General features: G+C 47.9%; 1 protein-coding gene across 3 annotated transcripts in view; it reads right to left on the bottom strand.

The window, feature by feature from the left end:
- LOC138249662 (putative nuclease HARBI1) overlaps positions 1-24383 on the bottom strand; it is a 382913-nt gene that overhangs the window by 14865 nt on the left and 343665 nt on the right. The window contains exons 4-5 of one of the 3 annotated variants that reach the window (XM_069203622.1): positions 23912-24296; positions 22683-23087 (exon numbers count right to left, since the gene is read on the bottom strand). The exons of 1 other annotated variant lie outside the window; for it this stretch is intronic. In XM_069203622.1, the coding sequence (XP_069059723.1) occupies positions 23917-24296 (380 nt within the window). In that variant the 3' untranslated portion in view covers positions 22683-23087; positions 23912-23916. Of the gene's footprint in view, positions 1-22682; positions 23088-23911; positions 24297-24383 lie in introns of those variants that run through there. One more of the 3 variants, XM_069203623.1, reaches the window with a different exon arrangement.

Raw genomic sequence — 24383 nt, 5'->3', positions numbered from 1 at the left:
CTCTGTCTGGGTCTTGGGATGATCCCAAGTCAGAAAGTGTCAAATTTTGGTTGCAGGGGTTGCAGGGGCATTTTTCATCCAAAAGGGTATAAACCCAAACTGGTAGTGCCCCTCTGGATTGGAAAATGCTGACCTCTCCTTTGCCCTCTCAGGTAAGGCAATCTGCCAGTACCCAAACATTAAGTCAAACGTGCTGAGAAACTTGGCAGCTCCCAACTGATCTATGTGTCAGTCTTAGTGATGGCGTTGAGTCCACAGTAGTCCACACAGAACCTCAGTTCTGGGATGGCACTGGGGGCGGCAGCCTTTGGGACCCAGACCACTGGGCTGGCCCAAGGACTGTTGGAGAACTAAAGTACCCGTAACACCAACATCTTAGAAACCTCATCCTTGATGCTGGCACTGACCTTGTCAGTCACTCTGTATATCTTGTGTTTTACAGGTGGGCTGTCTCCAGTGTCCACATCATCTGTACACAGATGAGTGACCCTGTGGGTCAAGGAAACAAGGAGGCAAACTGCCCCAACAACTGGCGACAGTCCCTCTGCAGCTCTGGGGTCAATGTTGGGAAGAGGTTCACATCCTCCACAGACCCATCTTTCTCCTCTGCAGACAGGAGGTGAGGAAGAGACTCACTCTCCTCCTCCACCCATGTCCCATTTATGTCTCATGGGTTCTGACAGGCCCATTACCATACCTTTCAGGGTCTGGATACATCTCTAAGCCAGCCCATTTCCTTGGGGGTGGTAAGGAGTGGCGAACTTGTAGGACACTCCACACTCCTTACATAGATATTTCATATAGGTAGATATGAAGCTGGTACCGCAGTCAGACACTACCTCCTTGGGGAGCCCCATGTGGGGAAAAATCCCCTTCAATACCCACCCTACTACAGGAGCTGTCATGGATCTCAGAGGGATGGCTTCTGGGTACCGGGTGACATGGTCCACCAAGACCAGGACAAACCTCTTGCCCATAGTTGTCTTGGGATCTAGAAGCCCCACAATGTCAATGCACACCCACCCAAAAGGTGTGCTGACAACATGGAATGGTTGGAGGGGAGCCTTACATTTCCCTCCACTATTGCCACTTGCTTGACAAGTTTGGCAAGACCTGCAATATGCATTAAAGTGTCTGCGCGTTTGGGGCAGTAAAAGTGGGTGCCAATCCTTTCAAAAGTTTTGTTCTGCCCCAAATGTTCTGTCAAAGGCACATCATGAGCCAGACCCAGTGGGAAGGTTCTGAAGCACTGGGGTACCACCAGCACATGTGCTGCCCCCGACTCAGCAATCTTAGGCTCACTATACAGGAGGCTATCCTCCCAAAAGATCCAGTGTGATCTAGATTCCTTGCCAGGTGCCTGGTCTACAGCCTGTCACCAGAGACCCTCAAGAGTAGGGCATGACTTCTGTGCCACATAGAATTCTTCCCTGGTGGAACTCCCTTCCTGCTGCCAATGGGTCAGCTTGGACACCTTCCCCAGTTCAGCCACTTGCTCTTCTGTAGGCTCCAGGGCGTTCACCTCAGGTTCAGCCTCCTCCCAGACCGTGTGAACTTCTGGGGTGGGTTCCTCATGCTCCTTGCCCCTCCTCTTCCTGGCAGGCACTTGGAACACTCTTCCAGGCTTCAGGGCCTCCTGATGACCCTGACGGGCTGCCATAGACCAGGTAGTCACACACGCTCACCCAGGCAGATTCAACATCTCCAAGTGCGACCGGCGTTACACCTCACTCCAAGAGTAATCCTCCATGTCATTGTCTAGTAGACAATCAACAGGCATGGTTGGACTCATAGCTACTCTCAAGGAACCTGAGACCCCTCCCACCCAAAGGGAACCGGCACCACCTTACACAGGCTCTCTGAGTTGTCTACCTCAACTACTTGGTGAAGTACATGGGGAACTACTTGCTCTTCAGACACCAGGTGACACCTCACAGTAGTCACACTGGATCCTGTGTCTCTCATAGCCTCCACCCTGTGTCCATTGATGGTCACCCACTGTCTGTACTTCTTAGTATTCTCATGCACAAGTGTCCTCTGGACCACTGTCCCCTAGTGAGACAATGGTCATCTCAACTGGCTCCCAGCATTGTCCTGGAACCAACTCCTCCCCAAGTGGACCAAACCCTGTGGCTGAGCACCAGTGGGTGCCTGGGTCCACTTGTGATATTTGGGGTCCCCCCTCATGTGACTCCCTTGTTCGCATGCAAAACACTTGTGGGGACCCTTATCTGCAGGTTTCCCTGTAGCGACCCATGGTTTCTTCTCACCTGGGGGCTGGCCTTCCCCTGGTGAACTAGGTTGGGACCCTTTAGAGAACTCCCCCTGTTTACCCTTACCCTCCACTTCTTCTGATGGGGACCCTGCCCACCCTTGTCAAAGTCACCCCCATACATCTTTTCAATCCTGGTGCTCTCCCACCGGTCTGCTTCCTGGTCATGCTTCCTAGGGTCAATCAGCTTGCTGTCAATAGGGTGCTGGTGCAGCTCTTGAAACAAAGACCATACAAGTGCTCCCATGCAATCAACTTGTATAGCCTCTCATAAGTTGTTACCTTACTGCCCTTCACCCAACCATCCAGTGACCTGCAGAAAGAATCTACACATTCCAACCAAATTGGGAATTCCTTTTTCTTATAGTATCTAAACTTTTCTTTGTACTGCTCAGGGGTGAGACCATACTTAGTGAGCCGGGCATCCTTCATGATAAAATAGGTGAGTCCCTGAGAATCCCCTAAGGATGTCAGTGTGTTCCTCCCCTCTAACTCAAAGTGCTTCCACAGGCCTGCCCCACAGTGTACCTTAGGGACCATGTCCATGTGGAGAGCTAACTCGTACCGCTTAAACCACAGGTATATGTCATCCTCCCTTTTGTAATCCTTCACTAAATCCTTTAGAGTTTGTAGCTTCTTTTCAGGCTGCACTGTGGTATTGCTGCCACCATCTCTGCTGTACTGGCTCTTTTGGTCCAGCTCTCTCAAACTTAACTCATGAGCCAAAAGCATATTTTTCTCCTCCATTGCTAACCTTTTCCCTTTCATTTCCATTTTAAACTTTACTAACTCAAACTTGTGCATTCTCTCTGCTTGTCTGTCCTGCAACTCCTCAGGGGTCAGACCTTGTGAGGAAACACTACTGCCTGCCCTGGAGGCCCTCCCCTCAGGCAGGACAGGGTTACTCAACACAACATCATGTATTCTCCCCAACTCCTCATCACCAATCTCCTCTTCTGTGTGCCCCCAGCCTCCTTAGCTGGCAACCAGGCTCCCAGCGCCTATTGCAGCTCCTCCTTCCTAGCAGAGTTTTTGATTGGGCAGGATAGTTCTTTGCAGAATTGTTTAAGTTGAGCCACTGTATACTCCTCCAATTTCTCCAACTCAAACACAACTTTTGTAGCGACAGCTGGTGCATCCCTGGATTGAGACATGATTGTGGGTGATGTTCAATAAAGATGCCAGAGTTCCAAAAAGGCAGAGAGATCCCAGAAGGGATAAAACAATAAGGATGCAGAAAAAATTCCACAGAGGGAGAAGCAAGTAATATGTGATCACGTAATGGTCTGAACTGAAAACAGTAAAATACAAGTTCTATCCCAACCGCTGATCACCAATGCTAGAAATGTGGTCCCTGGTTGGCAGTCACTTTGCACCCTGTCCAAACAGGGACCCTCACTTTTGTCAGGGTAAGGGAGATGCACAGCTCAGAAAACCCCTGCTCACCACCTTGGTAGCTTGGTACAAGCAGTCAGGCTTATCTGAAAGGCAATGTGTAAAGTATTTGTACCAAACACACACAGTAATACAGTGAAAACACTACAAAAGAGACACAACACCAGTTTGGAAAAATAGCTAATATTTATGTAAATCATACAAGACCAAAACAACAAAAAATCCAACAGATACAATCAAGGTTAGGAATTTTTAAAGCTAAAAATAGTCTTAATCCATTGAAATAAATGGATGCATTGTTTTTACACAAAGTACCTGGTTTGCCTCAAAAATAAAGCTGGAACGGGCGAGCGTGCATCAGAAAAGTGAGGCCATGCTTTGTTTCTTCTCCGGTCAAGTAGACGATAAATCATTTTTATCTCCTGCAGAAGAGCTATACATCGATTTCCTGATGGGCAACCTCAGGTCTGCGCAGGTTCACTGTGGTTTTGACAGCCAGTGACGATGTGTGCAAAATTTCATTGATTTTGGCAGTCGCACACTGGTGGCATTGATTTCCCAGCTGCGAAGCAGGTGGTGTGTTGGTTTTTCAGCTGCAAAGCAGGTGCTGCATCTCTCTTTCTCCCGCACGGCTTCTGTGCATGGATTTCAATCTTGATTCCACCAGCTTCTCCTTTCCTGGGTCCAGGGACTGGATTTGGCACCACTTTGCAAGTTAGGAGTCTAAGCAAGAGAGTCCAGGTGCTGGCAAAGGAATTCTTTGATAGCCTTGAGACTTCAGAACAGGGGGCAAGCTCAGTCCAAGCTTTGGAGGCACTTCACATGCAGGGAAACACAGCAAAGTCCAATCTTTGTCCTCTCTCAGGTAGGAGCAGCAACTGCAGACCAAACCAGCAAAGCACACTCACAGGCAAAGGGGCAGTACTTCTCCTCCAGCTCTTCAGCTCTTCTCCTTGGCTGAGGTTCCTCTTGATCCACAAATCTGGGGTTTTGGGTCCACTATGTTTACTCACTTTTGCCTTTGAAGTAGGCAAACTTCAAAGGAAAGTCTATGTTGATCACAAGATCCTGCCTTGCCCAGGCCTGAACCCAGACACACACCAGCGTTTTGGAGTCTGCATTATGTGAGGACAGGCATAGCCCTTTCAGACGTAAGTGTCAGCTCTTACCTCCCCGCTTTAGCCCAGGAGACTCATCAGGACATGCAGGCTGCACCCCAGCTCAGTTTGTGTCACTGTCTAGAGAGAATTCGCAAACAGCCCAACTGTCAGCCTGACCCACATTCCACAAGCAGGCAGAGGCTCAGAATGGTTAAGCAAGAAAATGCCCACTTTCTAAAAGTGTCATTTTCAAACTGACAATCTAAAAACAACTTTATCAAAACAAGTATTTTGAAATTGTGAGTTCAGAAATCCCAAACTCCATAGCTTTATTTGCCCCCAATGGGAAACTGCACTTAAAATATATTAACATGGAGTCCATATGTTAACCTAAGGGAGAGATAGGCCTTGCAATAGTGAAAAACGAATTTAGCAGTATTTCACTGTCAGGACATGTAAAACATATCAGTACTTGTCCTACCTGTAAGATACACTACACCCTGGTCATTAGGCTACCCAAGGCTTACCTTAGGGGTGCCTTACATGTACAAAAAGGGAAGATTTGGGCTTGGCAAGTGGGTACACTTGCCAAGTCGAATTGGCAGTTTAAAACTGCACACAAAGACACTGCTGTGGCAGGTCTGAGCCATATTTACAGGGGTACTTATGTGTGTGGCACAATCAGTGTTTCAGGTTCACTGGTATTTGATTTACAGGTCCTGGGCACCTCTAGTGCACTTTACTAAGGACTTACGAGTAAATCAAATATGCCAATCATTGAAAAGCCAATTACACATACAGTTTACACAGAGCACTTGCACTTTAGCACTGGCCAGCAGTGGTAAAGTGCCCAGAGTACCAAAACCAGCAAAAACAGAGTCCAGCACACAGTCAGAAAACACAGAAAACAGAGGCAAAAAGACAGGGGAAACCGCGGCAAGGAAGCCAGGTCTGTACTACTGTATCTATCAATGACGAGAGAGACCACAGTGGAGAGAGAAATCCCTGCAGAGACCCTACTACACTGCTGTGTCTTCTGAAGCAGAATTGTTAGCAAACAAGTCAGTTTTTCTCCCCACAGCCTAGTATGCACACCTATCATCAGAGAAGGAGATCTCAGTGGAGAGGCCAGTACCTCTCCACATCCTAATATGCATCAGTTTCATGAAAGAAAGAGATGTTAACGAAGAGAACAGTCTGCGTTCATATGTTAGCAGAGGCATCCATCATCCCAGAGAGGCGCCTGTGTGGAGAGACAAGTAGCCTACTATGCCATACTTTACTGGACTTTGGGCCAGATGTAGGAAGCCGTTTGCATGGTGCAAACTGCAAAAATCGCAGTTTGCGCCTTGCAAACAGCCTTCTGCGATGCACATTCACAATTTGCGAGTCGGTACCGACTCGCAAATTGTGAATGCGACTCGCAAATAGGAAGGGGTGTTCCCTTCCTGTTTGCAATTCGCATCGTAATTCGCAGTTACCACCAGTGTCACACTGGTGGTAACTCATTCGCAAAAGGGAAGGGGTCCCCATGGGACCCCTTCCCCTTTGTGAATGTTGGCAAAAAGGTTTTTTCAGAGCAGGCAGTGGTCCAATGGACCACTGCCTACACTGAAAAAACGAAACCAAATGGTTTTGTTATTTTTTTTATTTTGCAACTCGTTTTCCTTTAAGGAAAACGGGCTGCAAGATAAAAAAATAAAACTGCTTTATTAAAAAAGCAGTCACAGACATAGAGGTCTGCTGACTTCAGCAGGCCACCATCACTGTGAGTGCAGGGACTCGCTATGGGGTCGCAAAATGTGACCCACCTCATTAACATTAATGAGGTGGGTCTTTGCGACCCCATAGCGAGTCGCAGACGGTTTCTGAGACACCGTTCTGCATTCGACTTTGCGATTCGGAAATTGCGAGTCGCACCGACTCGCAATTTCCGAATCGCAAATTCGGACCTTGCTACATCTGGCCCTTTGTGAGTGAGGGGACGCCATTTTACGCATCTACTAGACATAAGTCACTACCTATGTCCAGCTACATAATGGTAACTCTGAACCTAGTCATGTTTGGTATCAAACATGTTGGAATCATACCCCAATACATTTCCAAGTATTGGTTGTATGATTCCATGCACTCTGGCGGCTCATTAGAGGACCCCCAGCATTGCTCCCACAGCCTTCAAAGGTTTTCCAAGCAGCACTAGCTGCTGCCACCTCACAGACAGGTTTCTCCTGTCTCTTGAGCAGCTCAAGCCCAGGAAGGCAGAACGAGGGATTTCCTTTGGGAGAGAATGTGTTACACTCTCTCCCTTTGGTAATAGGTGATACTGGACTTGGGAGGGGTAGCCTCCCCAGCCCAAGGGTATGCTTTGAAGGACACATTTGGTGCCCTCCTTGCATAGACCAGTCTACACCAGTACAGGGACCCCCAGTCCCTGCTCTGGTGTGCAAGTGGAGAAAGGAAAGGGAAGTGACCACTCCCCTATCCATCACCACCACAGGGGTGGTGCCCAGAGCTCCTCCAGAGGGTCCCCTGGGTTTTGCCATCTTGGATTCAAGATTGGCAAGGAACTCTGGGAGCATCTGAGTGGCCAGGCCAGGCAAGTGACGTCAGAGCCCCCTCCTGATAGGTGTTCCTCCAGCTAGGTGACCAATCCCCCTTTCAGGGCTATTTAAGGTCTCTCCTTTTGAGTGGTTCTTCAGATTTGGCTTTCAAGATTCCAGCAGGATTCCTCTGCATCCCTTAATTCGACTTCTGACCAAAGAAAGTGCATCTGGACTCTCCTGGACCTGACAATCTGCAACAAAGACAAAGACTTCACCTGCAACATTGTTTCCACGGATCCTTTCCAGCTTATGCAACATTTCCCCAGTTGTGCGTCCTCTGAGGACAGCCTGTTTTCAGTCTGCACGGGAAAGAAGAAGGAATCTCCCTTGGAGTGAAGGAGTCACTCCCTTTCATCTGCAGGCACCAACAGCAACAATGACCTGCTGTGTGGATCCCCTCTCCTGCTGAGCTGCAAGGATCCTGCAACACAGGTCATGGTTGGAAGTGGTCCCAACGGTCCTCTCTGCCAACTTTCCAACTTGGGTGGAGTTAAGCACTTGTCTTCCCACGCAGGATGGGACCCCCATACAATGCATCATTTGCAGCTGCTAAGGCTTGTTGGCACTTCTTCCAAGGGGTCTTCAGTCTTTATGTAGCTCCAGCCCCCAGCACTCCTTCCTGTGATGCACAGCTGCAGAGTGAATCTCCTGCAGCATGGGATAATTTTTTGTGGTGCTACATGGGCTCCTTTTGCACCTTCTGTGTCCCCGTCCTGTGGGACTCCTGTGTGTGCTTCCTATGCTTCTGCAGGCTCTCTGCAATGCTGAGGGCCCCCTCTGATACCCCCTCCTGGGTTGAGTCACCCTGGGCCTTGCTGGTCCTTGGCAGCACCACTTTCCACCACACGCAATGTTTTCCTGTGCCAAGGCTTATTTGTGGAATCCAGACAAGCAAACGCAACTGCAATCTTCCTTCCGACGTGGGATATAACCTGCATTTTCCAGAAACTCGATTCTGACTCCAGGGCTGCAGTGCTGACGTTCTTTCTGCACAGTCAACCAACTCCTGCAATCCTCAGCTTGGTGGGTAGGGGATCCTGCCCCCATTGGACTCTGCTATGTCTTCTGGACTTGGTCCTCTCTTTTCACAGGTCTTCTCTTCAGGAAGCCACCATTGTTTTTTTTTTTGCAGTCATCTCTGGATTTTGCAATCCTCTTCTTTTCTTCTAAGAGGTTGTTCTAGGGAAATTCTAGTAATTTACTCCTGCTTTCCTGGATGCTAAGGGATGTTGTGGTACTTACCTTTGTGCTTTCTTGGTACCCCCAGTGACCCTCTACACACTCCACTTACCTGGGTGGGGGTGACACTCTTGCATTCCATGTTTTCAGTATATGGTTTGTGCTCCCCCTAGGTCCACTATTCTCTATTGTGTTTTACATTATTTGCACTGTTTGCTAACTTTTCTTATGCCTATTTCTAACAACTAGTGTATATAACTTGTGTATTACTTACCTCCTAAGGGAGTATTGCCTCTATAGTAATTTTGGTGTTGTGTTACCATAATAAAGTACCTTTCTTTTTGTAACACCGACTGTATTATTTCATGTGTGTAAGTGGTGTGTGACTACAGTGGTATTGCATGAGCTTTGCATGCCTCCCAGATAAGCCTTGGCTGCTCATCCACATCCACCTCTAGAGAACCTGGCTTCTAGACACTGCCTACCTTTCACTAATAGGGGATACCTGGACCTGGGATACGAAGTAAGTACCTTAGGTACCCACCACACACCAGGCCAGCTTCCTACATCAACATGTTAGACTTCCCCTCTACACCTTTCTTTTCAGGTATGGAATCCATTTAGTCTCGCTCAGTCCTCTGATACTCGTTGATATGCAATGCCTGTTGTTGAACCACATGACCCCGATGAACCATTGTTTTTCTCATTTTATGCATATAAGCTTTGAATGCAACATGATGCAAGACTTGCTCAAGAGATACCACTCCTGATTTATCATAGCACGCTACCTCAGCAATAACATCCTATTTATGGATAGGACAATTGGTATTTGGTTAACCCTTTCGCTGCCAAGCCTTTTTTGTCTATTTGGGGCAGTTGCTTAGGCCCTCATAACTTTTTGTCCACATATGCTACCCATGCCAAATTTGTGTCGTGTTTTTCCAACATCCTAGGGATTCTAGAGGTGCCCAGAGTTTGTGGGTTCCCCTGGAGGAGACCAAGAAATTGGCCAAAAGACAGAAAAATACAGCTAAATACAGGAAAAAAGGGTTGCTGAAGAAGGTGTTTGTTTCTTTCCCTGAAAATGGCATCAACAAAGGGTTTGTGGTGCTAAATTTACCATGTTCCGAGCTTTCAGGAACAGGCAGACTTGAATCAGAGAACAACATTTTTCAACACAATTTTTGCATTTTACTGGACATGCCCCATTTTTATGATTTTTTTGTCCTTTTAGCCACCTTCCAGTTAGTGACAGAAATGGGTGTGAAACCAATGCTGGATCCCGGACAGCGAAACAACATTTCTAAGAACTAGACAAAATTCTGAATTCAGCAAGGGGTCATTTGTGTAGATCCTACAAGGTTTAACTACGGAAAATAACAGCTGAATTAAAAGAATATTGAAATTGAGGTGAAAGAAACAGCCATTTTTCTCCATGTTTTACTCTGTAACTTTTTACTGCTATGTCAGATTTTCAAAAGCAATATTCTGTTACATCAGCTGGACTCTTCTGGTTGTGAGGATATATAGGACTTGTAGGTTCATCAAGGACTCTAGGTACCCAGAGCCAATAAAGGAGCTGCACCTTGCAATGGGTTTTCATTGTGTATTGGGTATACAGCAATTCATTTGGTGAAATAGAAAGAGTGAAAAACAGGTATCAAGGAAACCCTTGTATTTTCAAAATGGGCACAAGATAAGATGTTGAGAAACAGTAGTTATTTGCACATTTCTGAATTCCGGGGTCCCCATACTAGCATGTGAATTTCAGGGCATTTCGCGAATAGACGTCTTTTTTACACACTGTCTTACATTTGGAAGGAAAAAATGTAGAGAAAGAAAAGGGACAATAGCACTTTTTCTTCTATTCTGTGTTCCCCCAAGTATGTCTATAAAAATGGAACCTCACTTGTGTGAGTAGGCCTAATGTCCGCAACAGGAAACGCAACATGGACACATCACATTTTTACTTTGAAATCAGGCGTGTTTTTTGGAAAGTGCCTAGCTGTGGATTTTGGCCTCAAGCTTAGCCGGCACCTAGGGAAACCTACCAAACCTGTGCATTTTTCACAACTAGACTCAGAGGGGAGTCCAGGATGGGGTGACTTGTGGGGCTCTCACCAGGTTATGTTATCCAGAATCCTTTGCAAACCTAAAAAATTGGCAAAAAAACACCTTTTCCTCACATTTCGGTGACAGAAAGTTCTGGAATCTGAGGGGAGACACAAACTTCCATCTACCAAGTGTTCCCACAGGTCTTCCGATAAAAATGGTACCTCACTTGTGTGGGTAGACCTAATGTTCACAAAAAGAAATGCCCCAAACACTATGGCCCTCATTCTGACCTTGGCGGGCGGCGGAGGCCGCCCGCCAAAGTCCCGCCGTCAGGTTACCGTTCCGCGGTCGAAAGACCGCTGCGGTAATTCTGACATTCCCGCTGGGCTGGCGGGCGGCCGCCTTCAGGCCGCCCGCCAGCCCAGCGGGAAAGAGGCTTCCACGATGAAGCCGGCTCGGAATCGAGCCGGCGGAGTGAAAGCTGTGCGACGGGTGTAGTTGCACCCGTCGCGTATTTCACTGTCTGCGCAGCAGACAGTGAAATACATTTAGGGGCCCTCTTACGGGGGCCCCTGCACTGCCCATGCCAGTGGCGTGGGCACTGCAGGGGCCCCCAGGGGCCCCGCGACCCCCCCTACCGCCATCCGGTTCCCGGCGGGCGGACCGCCGGGAACTGGATGGCGGTAGGGGGGGTCGGAATCCCCTCGGCGGCGCAGCTAGCTGCGCCGCCTTGGAGGATTCCAATGGGCGGCGGTACACTGGCGGGTGACCGCCAGTGTTGCCGGTCCGACCGCGTCGGAATGCCCATTGGAGCACCGCCGGCCTGTCGGCGGTGCTCCCGCGGTCCTCCAACCCGGCGGTCATGGACCGCCAGGGTTGGAATGACCACCTATGTGTACGCATCAAAATTATCAATACAACACTATGGGGGTTATTCTAACTTTGGAGGAGTGTTGATCTGTCCCAAAAGTGACGGTAAAGTGACGGATATACCACCAGCCGTATTACGAGTGCCATAGGATATAATGGACTCGTAATACGACTGGTGGTAAATCCGTCACTTTTCCGTCACTTTTGGGACGGATTAACACCTCCTCCAAAGTTAGAATAACCCCCTATCTGTTTCCCTGGGGGTGGGGAGGTAGGCACCTGCTTTTTTGGTCCTGGGCTCAGCAGGCATCTAGCAGCCATCTAGAGAAACCTACCAAACCCAAAGAGTTCTGAAAACTAGGCACCGGAGGAAGTCAACACAGGTGTGACTTGCGTGGATCCCCCAGTGTTTTCTTACCCAGAATCCTCAGAAAACCTCAAATTTAGCTAAATCAACACATTTTCCCCACATTTCTGAGTGGAATCACTGCACCGGCACAAATTTCCTACCACCCAATATTCCCTCACTTGTGTAGGTGGGGCAAGTGCCTGTGACAGGGGAGAGCCAAAAACATGTTGAAAATGATGGGGACCCAAAGCGGGTCCAAAAGGGCAGTTTGAAAAAAAACATTTTCAGGCTGTCAAGTGGGGCAGAATTATTATCAGTATAGACGTGACAATGCTGGGTGGTAGGAATTTTGTGGATTCCTGCAGATTCCAGGAGGTTTGGTCACAAAAATGTGTGATTTAAAGCATAGTTGGAGGTTTGCAGTTCATTGTGGGTAAGAATATGGTATGGGATGCATGTGAAGCACACCACCTTGGATTCACCCAGATGTTTAGTTTTCAGATGTGTCTAGGTCTCATAGATTTTTCTACATGGCAGCGTCCTAAAGTCCAAAAAGTGCAGCCCTCACCATTCAATTGGTATGATTTTGAGAGTTAGACAAGCTCTCATGGCCCTAATGTAAAACCAAAGCCCAAAATACTAAAATGTCTTCTTTCTTACCGTGGGATAAGATGTTTTAGTCTGAAAGACTGTTGCCCCCTTCTGTTCGGGTGTGGGCATAACCATGCCTATACTGGTTGGTAGCCACCACCCCACAATTTTTTCTTAAAATTCCCTGGCATCTAGTAGGCTTTCTGCCCCCCCTCCGGTAGTGGATCAGGAGTAGTTGGCCCATTTGCCCACCGGTGGGTAGAACAACTTTATCCCCATTTATTTGGGGTGGGGGTATGGCCATACCCCTACCCTCTTTTTTTAAAAACAAATCTTCCCTGGTCTCTGGTGGGCAGAAAAGGCCTGATTAATAATGGCCGATCTGCCCCCGGGGGGCAGAAATGGCCTAATAAAAAAAATTCCCCCTGGGGAGCGACCCTTGCCAAAGGGGTCGCTCCCCTTATTTCAATTTTTTTAAAAATCCTTGGTGTCTAGTGGCTTCTGCCCCCCTGTGGGCAGATTGGCCTAATTAATAGGCCACTCCCCTTATGTGTTTACACAAAGTAAACAAAATATCTGGTGTCTAGTGGCATTCCTCCAGCACAATCGCTGCAGGAATGCTCAGAGACACATGAAAAAGGAAGGAAAAGCCTTTCCTTTCCTTTCATGCCTCCCTGACCTCCCCTTCCCCTGTACAGAGGAGAAACTAATCTGTTTCTCCTCTGATCACCCTGGAAGCATGCTTCTAGCGAGATGGGAGGTGACCTCTGATGAGGTCAGCACACAATCGCATGCCGACGTCATCAGACGTCACTGAGGGGGCGGAGGGGGGCTAGGTGAAAGGGGTAGCAATTCCCTTTTCAGCCCTGCCCATGAGAAGGGGGTGCTAGGCCCTCAGGGGGAGCACTAGCACTTCCCCCAAGGGCCCATTCCGGGACGTAATGGTTATGTCCGTGGTGCCTCTGAGCCGCACCACCGGATGTAACCGTTACGTCCCTGCGCGGAAGGTTTTTAAGTATTTGTCAATCTTGAAAGTTCCCAACTGACACCATGTGGGCTCATAGGCAACCATTATTTATTTGCTTATCATGCACCATTAATCTCTAATTTGAATGGATCTCATATATAGATTTTGTAAAATCTTAACTGCTGAGTGCTGGAAATGTGATGTATCAGTTTATTGCTGCTGAGAAATGATCATGTACTCAAATTTTATTGGACAATAAATGAGACGCCTAGAAACGCTGTTTGTGGTTTGCACGAATAAAAGGTTGTATTGGAGTTCTTCAAATCAGACTTTTGGCTTTTCAAGTCAGCTGTCCCTGTGTTACTGTAAATACATTTTTGCTATGTATTGACTTTTTTGTCTTTGATTGTATCTGCAGTTGGTGGAGTATGTTGCCCTAGGTGTGATGTCTTCTCCTGCCGCACTGCGCCCCAGGCCTGGGTGTCTGCTTGCCTGGTGGCCGCCAGCCTCCCTCTGTGCTTCGCTCGCTGGGAGAGAGCTTGATGCTGTTGTGAGAACACATCACCTCCTTGGTGGGTTCTTGCTCACCTGCTCTCCTTTTCTGCATTTGGTCTCTCCTTTTCTCTTTCTTTCCTCTTCTTCCCATGGATTTGGTTGTTGGGATCGCCTTTTGCATTTTTATACCACTGGGGTGCTTGGCCTTTCTGGCCCTTGTTGTTTACTGTGTGCTTTGTCACAGACAGGACAATTGTCCGGTTGGTCCTATTGCTGAGAACTCAGCTTTGGTGGTCCTCCGCAGAATATCCTCAAGGAGGAGGAGCCCATGGATTGGTGTTAGTAGTACATCATTTCATGGTGTGAGCAGGTGGCACTCTCTTTTGGTTTTCACAGCTGCTGGGTTTGTGGGTGCAGGTTATGCACCTAGTCCGTGTTTACTGGCCCTTTTGGGGTGGTAGGGGTCCGCCCGGTAAGTCCGGCAGGCAGTACTATGATGGATTGCCTGTCACTGCCTCAACGTAGTCCCTCTGTGCCTGGCGGGTGTTTCCCATAGGCCGAGAGTGCCTGTCGGTGTTGCGGACGCCTGGTACCTGGCACCATGGGTCCTGGCTACAAGAGGTGGGTGGTGGTTGGTGTTTTCAGTGTGTTGTATATATATATATATATATATGTGTATATATATATATACATAAGCAACTCATATTGCCGAACACTTAGAGATGGGTGCCTCTTCGTGCAAGTGGCATGCACGTGAAATCTAACAACCAAAAAGGCTCCATTCAGAGCTGGAAGGAGCACTCAATGGATTCACAGCCACATTCATTTCACCCAGCATTGACATTTTCAGCTGATTGCCTTTCTCAAATGCCTGTAAATAAAAGACATTTACGCACAGGTGCTTTAAATAGTTTTCCTTCATTGTTCTTCTAAATATACTTGTAAGTGAAAAAGGACTTCAATTTCTCCATAAATCACCTAGCTAAAAGTGCCATCATAGTGACATATATTATCAGATGTTGCGTAGTCCCAGTTAAAATTTCTCATTCGTAGATGTTAATACCCAAATGGTTCTGTGCATGTTGCTGTTCTCATTATGACTGGGGCACCTAGTGGTAACATATGAGATGTCATCAGTGATGTCACTGACCACGTCATGAGTGATGTTATATGTGAGGTCATAAGCAGTGCATTACGGGAGAGCCAGTTATATTTCGCAGAGGTACCTATAACTGCTGAATTTCTACGGTTTCGTACGAGTAAATTCAGAACCTAACTATAACATCCATGTAACCTTTGTTTTTTTCAGTGAATTTCTAAGGTTTTTTTATTCTGTTTCCTAACTACATGTCCCTTTAACATTTGTTTTTTTCACTGAATTTCTAAGGTTTTTTATTTATTCTATTTCCGAACTATAACATCCCTGTAAGCTTTGTTTTTTTCAGTGAATTTTGATGGGGTTTTTTAACATATAGTAATTTGAATTACTGTACATTGATACAACCACCGCAGCGCACGGTATTTGGCCATGCACAGCGGCGATTAGCCATAGGCCCTGAGGTCAACACCCTATAAGCACCCAACCCTGCAAGTCCTTCACCAATGCGCAGAGGAGATTGCTCGCAAGACCTGGCCTGCAGCCAGACCCTGCGGCCAACACTCCCCAGTTAAAGTTAAAAAAAAGGAAAATTAGTCCAGCTGGACTTGAACCCCCAGAACTCAGTGTGAATGTCTGTGACCCTCACATGGAGCTATGGGGGTTTTCTATATTTTCTTTTTTTAGCCCTTTGTGGGGTTTGTAGTGAAAAAATTATATTAAAAAAGTAGGGACCATGGAGGGAGCCCTTAATGATTCTTCTGCAGCCCCTATTTATTTATTTATTTGGGAAATGTATTTAATTTTTATTATAAAGCCCTTTACAAACTATGTGGGACTGCAGGGAGCCCTCAAGGCTACCTCGGTCCTTACTTTTTTTTTTTTTTAAAAACACCCTTACGGGCTACCTGGCACTGCGGGGAAAGCGTTAAGGCTTTGACAGCTCAGCTAACACAGCAAACAGCTATGTCCCAGGGGTGGGCACCCCGGGAAATAGCAGGATCTGCCCCTGGGGGGGTGGTGATCCCCAGGGCCATCAGAGGCTCCTTAAGGGAGTCTTACCTCCCCCTCAAACTAGATCTTAGCCCCGGGGGTAGTGGTCTCTAGGGCACAGGGGTCCCATATGGACCCCCTTTATTTTTTATAACATTTGCCCCGTGGGTGGCGGTCCCCTGGGTGCGAGGGGCCATGCGCCTCCCCGCTCCAACTACAGTCTTGCCCTGGTGGGTGATAGTCTCCAGAGCAGCAGGAGGGGAACAGGGCCTCCCCTTTAATTGCAAGATCGCCCCAGGGAGGTGGTGGTCCCCGGGGCAGCCAGGGGCCCTGGCCCCACCGCATTTATTACAAGATCACCCCAGGGAGGTGGTGGTCCCTAGGGCAGAGGGGGGCCGCAGGGCCCCCTGCTTTAGTTACAATATCGCCCCGGGGAGGTGATGGTTGACAGGGCCGCGGGAGGGGGCCAGGAGGACATCTTCCCATATTACAACAATGCCCTGGGGAAGTGGCAGTCCCCAGAACAGTGGGGGGCACAGGCCCCTGATTAAAAAAAAGAGCCCAGGGGAGGTGGTGGTACCCTGGGCAGCGGAGGGGGGCAGGAGGCCCACCCACTTTTTTTTTCAAAAAAAGCCCCCAGGACTTGGCTCACCCCAGGGCATTTGACTAACGAAGTGCGGAAGACCGCACTTCATTTTTTGTGTGATTTTACTAGAAGATTTGCAGATCCACCGCATCACCGCTCATAAACTCAACAAAAACAAATGCTTTTTAGCCCTGGGGTGATCCTTTTGGGACTCCACCACCAGATCTAAGGGGTCATACCCTGGCCCCTTTTGTTTTTTTTCTTACTTTTGTTTTCGCCAAGTCCCAAGATGGCTGACAAAACTTCAATAGCTTCTGTTGTTGAAGAATTATCAGCCAATCAGATCTCAGCTCGAGATCGTTATGGGTCACAAATCCTCTGCGTCCCTATATATACAAATTTGGATTTTCCTTAGTTTCTCAAAAACTACTTAATGAAATTACATCAAAACATAAAAGCACTCTTTCTGGACCAGGACCTACCTCCCTGCCAAAATTTGGTGTAATTCCATTCAGTAGTTTTTGCGCAATCGCTGTTCAACATCCCTCTGGAAAAATGAACTGGGAAAACGTGGTTTGGGACCCCCCTTTTTTCATGGCCCCCTTGGACGGATCACCCCAACACTTTCCAGGCAGCAGCTGACAGAACCAGCAAATATTTTTGGGAAAGTTTCATGGAGCTTCGTCAAGCGGTTCCACATTGTTGGATATTTGATGCATTGTTTGTTCTGGTAGGGGCTCTAAAATTGGAGTTTCTTGACAGTTATAAAACAACTGACAACATTATGCTGCTATCCTAACAGGACATTATGGGCCTGATTACGACTTCGGTGGAGGGGATTACTCCATCCCAAGTGTGACGGATATACCGCCCACTGAATTACAAGTCCATTATATCCTATAGAACTTGTAATGTGGCGGGCGGATCACGACTTCGGCGGAGGGGATTACTCCATCCCAAGTGTGACGGATATACCGCACACTGAATTACAAGTCCATTATATCCTATGGAACTTGTAATGTGGCGGGCGGGTCACGACTTTGGTAGAGGGGATTACTCCATCCCAAGTGTGAGGGATATTCCGCCCATTGAATTACAAGTCCAATATATCCTATGGAACCTGTAATGTGGCGGGCGGGTCACGACTTCGGCGGAGGGGATTACTCCATCCCAAGTGTGACGGATATACCGCCCATTGAATTACAAGTCCATTATATCCTATGGAACTTGTAATGTGGCGGGTGGGTCACGACTTCGGCGGAGGGGATTACTCCATCCCAAGTGTGACGGATATACCACCCATTGAATTACAAGTCCATTATGTCCTATGGAACTCATAATTCGGCGGGTGGGATATCTGCCACATTTGGGACGGAGTAATCCCCTCCGCCAAAGTCGTAATCAGGCCCTATATGCATTATTGTGACTTTGTGGTTGTCTGTTGTGGTTCCTGATGTGTTGCGCTGCAGGATGTTGCCCTACTTCCTAGTTCACCTCTTGAACTATACATTACCATTAGTTTACATTGCTGTCCCTATGTGGGTTGACCCCTTCACCAGACTGCTAAACGTTTACCTTCTCATTTATGGGAGTAGATCCCTGGAGTACCGATGCATGGGTTGAACGCACCAGCATACCTCAGAGGCAGTTTCCCCTGTTTATTGTGCTATATGTGTATGAATGTGTGAAGTGTATGCAGAGTTCACCATTTTCTGCACAATCTGTGTGTCACTCTCTGTGGATTTAGTCAGTTTAATTTGCATTCAGCTGCAAACTCCCCTGTGGGGGAGGATAGCAAGGGGGTACAAATACTGTACTCGGTCTTGCTTTCCTGTCACCTAACTTTCTGACTGCACAAGGACACCTTGGGGAAACCCCAGCACCTTCAGCCTCTTTCTTTCTTCTTACTGGTGAATGCTTTCTGGTAAACTGGTAGTAAACTAAGGCCCAGATTTAAGAAAAGAGGCGCTTCACATCGGAAAGTGCTACTTTTCTCATGCCCCTCTATGTCACCTTAATGCCTGTAGGAGGCTGCCCTGGTGTGTAGTGGGTACCTAAGGTACTTACACCTTATACCAGGTCCAGTTATCCCATTTTAGTGAAATATAGGCAGTGTCTAGAAGCCAGGCTGTCTAGAGGTAGCTGAAGGCAGAGCAGCCAAGGCTAAACTAGGAGACATGACAAGCTCTTGAAATACCACTGTACCTCAGACACAGGTACTATGCACCTAGACTTCAGGGTCTGAATTTTAGACATATAGGTAACTTATAAGTGACCTGGTGCCTTGAAAATGGCTATGAAATAGTGCTTGCCCTATTTCACTCAGGCTTCAGTGGCAGTCCTGAAGAAGTGTTTGTATGAGCTCCTTATGGGTGGCAAAGGAAATGCTGCAGCCCATATGGATCTCCTGGAACCCCAATGCCCTGGGTACAGGGTACCATACACTAGGGACTTATAAGGGGGGTCCAGTATGCCTATTTGGAGTAGAATACTGGGTTACCAGTATGTAAGTACAAATTTGGAATCAGAGAGAGCATAAGCACTGGAGTTCTGGCTAGCAGGACTCCAGTGACAGAGTCAAGCAAACATAAAGTCCCCCCTATGGCAGGCCTTCCAGCCCAGAGGGCAGGGTGCCAAGTCCCTGTGTGTGAGGGCACCCCTGCACAAGCAAAGGTGCCCTCAAGAACTCCAGGCCCATTTTCCCAGACTTCGTGAGTGCGGGGACACCATTTTACGTGTGTACTGGACATAGGTTACTGCCTATGTCCAGCTACATAATGGTAACTCCGAACATAGGCATGTTTCTTATCCAACATGTTGGAATCATACCCCAAGGCTTTTGCAAGCATTGGTTGTGTGATTCCATGCACTCTGGGGGCTCCTTAGAGGACCCCCCAGTATTGTCATTACAGCTTTCTAAGTGTTTCCAGGCAGCCCAGCTGCTGCAACCTCACAGACAGGTCTCTGCCCTCCTGGGTCTTCAGCGGCTCAATCCCAGGAAGGCAGAACAATGCATTTCCTTTAGGAGAGGGATGTTACACCCTCTCCCTTTGGAAATAGGTGTCACAGGCATGGGAGGGGTATCCTCCCAGAGCCTCTGGAAATGCTTTGAAGGGCACAAACGGTGCCCTCCTTGCATTATCCGGTCTACACTGGTTTAGGGACCTGCAGTCCCTGCTCTGGCGTGAAACTGGACAAAGGAACGGGGAGTGACCACTCCCCTGTCCATTACCACCCCAGGGGTGGTGCTCAGAGGTCCTCCAGAGGGTCCCTGGGTTCTGCCATCTTGTTTTCAGGATGGTCAGGGAACTCTGGGAGCATCTGAGTGGCCAGTGCCAGCAGGTGACATCAGAGCCCTCCCCTGATAGGTGCATGCTTGGTTAGGTGACAAATCCCCCTTTCAGGGCTATTAAGGGTCTCTCCTTTGGGTGGTTCTTCAGATTCAGATTGCAAGACTCCAGCAGGCATTCTCTGCATTATTTACTTCACCTTCCCGCCAAAAACACTGCATCTGGACCTTCAGGAACTCTACAAAACTACAAAAAGGGAGCCAGGACTACTTCTGCTACACTGTATCTTCAGCTCCTGCCAGCAACTTTAACGATCTCCCAGTTGTGCATCCTCAGAGGACAGCCAGTCTTCAGCCTGAACCCAAAATCTCCCTAGGAGGAAAGGTATCACTCCGCTGCTCCAGCAGGCACCCTCTGCATCGACGACTAGTGGCTTGGGTCCCCTCTCCTGATGAAGTGCGTGGATCCAGCATCAGGGGTGGTGGACTGAAGTGGTCCCAATGGTCCTGACGTCCAGCTGTCCAACTTTGGTGGGGGTAAGAGCTTGCCTCCCTACGCAAGACAGTACCCCCATGCAGCATGTGTTTTTCAGTTGCCAAGGCTTGTGTGTGCCCTTCCATGAAGTTCTTTATGCACAGCACAACTCGTGTCCCCAGCATCCCTCCTGTGAGGCATAGCTTCCTGCGTGGTTCTCCGGCGATGTGGGACCATTTGATATAGTGTTGTGTGGGCCTCCTTTTGCATCTTCTTTGTCCCGATCCTGTGGGACTCCTGGTCATGCTGCCTGGTCTTCTGTGGGCTCTCTCAACTGCTGAGAGCCCCCTCTGACTCTCCCTCCTGGGGAGAGTCGTCCATCTTCTGCTAACCATGAGCTTTGCATTTAGCAAGGCTTGTTGGTGGAATCCAATGACGCAAACCATACTGCAATCATCTATTCGGCGTGGGACAACCAGGAACCCGCATCCATCTTCTTGAGTGCAGTACTGACTGTTGTTCTTCACCTGTGGTTCCACTTTTGTACCTTCATCTGGGTTAGCAGGGGCTCCTGTTCTTCCTGGGCTCTTCTGTGCTTCTTGGACTTGGTCCCCTTCTTACACATGTCTTCAGGTCCAGGAATCTACTGTTGGTGTGTTGCAGTCTCTTCTTCTTGTGTGTTTCTGGAAACTTACTGTGATTTACTTCTGTTTTCCTGGGCTCTGGCGTGGGTTCTACTACTTACCTTTGGTGGTTTCTTACACTCAAAGTGCCCCCCGACACACTACACTTGCCTAGGTGGGAAACCAACATTCACATTCCATTATTTTAGTATATGGTTTGTGTTCCCCCTAGGCCTATTTCTAACTATTGTGTTTTTCACTATTTGCACTGTTTTCTGACTGTGTACTTACCTGTTTTTGGATACTAGTGTGTATATTGTGTATATTACTTACCTCCCAAGGAAGTATAGCCTCTAAGGTATATTTTGCAAGTGTGTCACTAAAATAAAGTACCTTTGTTTTTGTACCACTGAGTGTTTTCTTTTATGTGTGTAAGTACTGTGTGACTACAGTGGTATTGCATGAGCTTTGCATGTCTCCTAGTTAAGCCTTGGCGGTTCATCCACACCTATCTATAGAGAGCCTGGCTTGTATACACTGACTACACTACACTAATAAGGGATGCTTGGACCTGGTATAAGGTATAAGTACCTTAGGTACCCACCACACACCAGGCCAGCCTCCTACATTGGTGGTGCAGTGGTGGGATAAACACTTGCAATTGCCTTATCACTCTGTCACCTGGTCTTTTCCACAGGAAAGACCACTCCTTACCTACAGTACCTAGTAGAGAAATCTAGGGCCAGATGTATCAAGCTCCCAGTTTGTATTTCTTAAATAGCGAATTTTAAGAAATCGTTATTTAAGAAATACAAAATGGGATGTATCAAAATTGCGAGTCAGTAATAGCGATTTCTTAAAAATCGCAAACACAATTTGCGATTAGCAACTACCGAATCGCAAATAAATATTGATTTGGTATCTGAAAATCGCAAATTGCGAAAACGGCAAACCGGAACAGTCTGATGACATCACAACCAGGAGGTGAGTCAGCCCATGCTATTTCCTGGAGCCACACCAACAGGAACAGGCAGAGAGACACAGCCCAGCACCAGGGAGCCTCTTTGTGAGCCTGCCAGGACCAAACTGCAACATGGCCAATGATGGGAATGTGAAGGAGAAAGGAGACAGGAAGCGCAAGCTCAAATTCAGTAAGCAGGAATTGGAGGTGCTCACTGAGGACGTGGTCAGGAACCATGACAAACTGTTTGGGAAAAACTCACTCGAGGTACCTGAAAGTGAGAAGAGGAAACTGTGGTCAGAAATCCAGACCAAAATATGCGCAGTTGGTGTTGCACAGCGCTCTGTTGAGAAGATATGCAAGCGATGGTATAACTTGCGTTCCCGTGCCAAAGAGCGGGTAGATAGCAGGCTAAAGCAGGCAAGGAGCACTGGAGGAGGACTACCCACCCAGACACTGGCCACACAAATGGAAGACATGGTGCAGTCCACACTGCTACCTAAAGCTGTCAATGGTGTCACTGACATTGACACCTCAAGGATACCCAGCACCAGTAAAGGTAAGCCCAGCAATGATGTTTTATCCCCATATATGCATGTACAAATGCCCCTTAGAAGATAGCTATTAGTTAGATGCATTGTGATAAGTAGTCCATGCCACATCTTACATACAAAGCAACTATGCCTCATGGGAGTAGTAGTCAAAGTCAAAAAAGCAAGTTAGTGTTCAGCCACATAGAGAAACAACACACACAACTCACAGTGATACGATGTCAGTGTACATTTATTACTATTTTGCAACTTCTTGTGATATATTCATAAATGACAGGCTGCACATTGTCGTTGCAGATGTCCGGGGTCTGATGCAGCAGAATGTGGCAATGTGGCGGATGTCGAAACACAGCCACAGTCCGACTCAAACACCGTTGAGTCTTTCAGTATTGCACCAACTAGACGCAGAGCAAGGGCGTTACCTCTCCCAGAGTATATCCTGGACTCAGATGAAATGCTGGATGAAATCCCCACACCACCCCTAGAGGCTAGATCCACAGGAAGACAGCAGTCCCTGCCCCAGCGCCAGTCAGCTCCTCTCAGGAGGCGTCACGAAGCAGCCAGACAGTGCACAGATGAAGGAGTGGGCCCATCAATTTTTGGCGGCCTTGAAGCTTCCATGCTGAAAGTGCAGCGCCTGCAATGCAAACACATGAGGTCAATGCACAGGCAGTTGGTGTCAATCGATCAGAACATGGGCGCAATGCACAGGCAGTTTGAATCTCACAATGACAATATGGGAATACTGCACAAGCAGATGGATGCACTCAATGAAAACATTGGATCAATGCACAAGCAGTTAGAGGCTCTGAATGAGGGACAGCAAACAGCAGCAGAAAACACAAAGGAGTTGACAAACGCCATTAGGGACTTCTGCACTGAGATCCAGCAGGAGCGTGTCAGCCACCGTAGGCGCCATCACCAATTTATTGGCAGATTGGTCAATTGGCTTGCTAGTTCAACTGCCTTGATTTCACGACGGGCTGTAGGCATACAGGTGGAGATGGCACATTGCAGTTGGGACGTTGCACAGGGATTGGTACAAATTACCAACGTCCTGGATGCAATGCAGACAGTACGCAGTGCTACAAATAGCGAACTGAGTGGTGGGGATAGTGAGGAGTTCTCTAGCCTCAGCAGTCTTACAGCCCCTGTGATGGATCCTAGCCGTCACAGTACCAGACACAGTACTTCCTGTGAACCTGCTACAAGAGATGCTAGCGAGGCCACTGAACACTCAAGTGGAGTGAGTGGACGTAGGAAGTACTGTTGAGGGCTACAGGGGACTACCGTAACATGCAGTTATACAGTTATACTATGATGCTAATAGTGTGACACTGTTAATTGCACGTTTGCCAATAGTGCATGGCTATGTCCTATTGACACATACGTTACCAGAATTCAAGGTAATAAAGGTGCTAACTACAGAAACAGATAATATGAAAGTGGTGTTGTCATTACCTACATCAGAAGTGGTTGTACGTGATGTCAGCACGTCCTTGCCTGCTCTCTGCTGCACTGCTCCTGTCTACTGGGTGATGAGGTGGTAAGGGATCACCATCTTCATCTAAGTCCGGCTCCATTGGTTCAACCGGTATGCCCTTTGTTGTTGCAATGTTGTGCATCATTGCACATTTAGCCACAATTTGGCAGGTCGTCTCTGGGCTGTACTGTAGTGCACCTCCACTCGTATGGATGCACCTGAAGCGGCTCTTCAGCAGTCCGAAGGACCGCTCCACCACACTGCGGGTTGCCCTGTGTGCAGCATTGTACCTCCTCTCTGCTGGCGTAGCAGGGCTTAGGTAGGGCGTCGGTATATAGGTCCGCACTGCGTAGGCACTGTCTCCTGGAATGAACAGAGAGTAAAATTAGTACTGTTGATATCTGACATCACAATAACATCAATGCAACAATGTCAACTATTACTTTACCC

This window comes from Pleurodeles waltl, chromosome 8 (genome assembly GCF_031143425.1).
Source record: "Pleurodeles waltl isolate 20211129_DDA chromosome 8, aPleWal1.hap1.20221129, whole genome shotgun sequence".
In the NCBI taxonomy this organism is placed as follows: domain Eukaryota; kingdom Metazoa; phylum Chordata; class Amphibia; order Caudata; family Salamandridae; genus Pleurodeles; species Pleurodeles waltl.
Note: the sequence above shows the minus strand (reverse complement) of the source record. Positions and strands in the feature narration are given on the sequence as shown.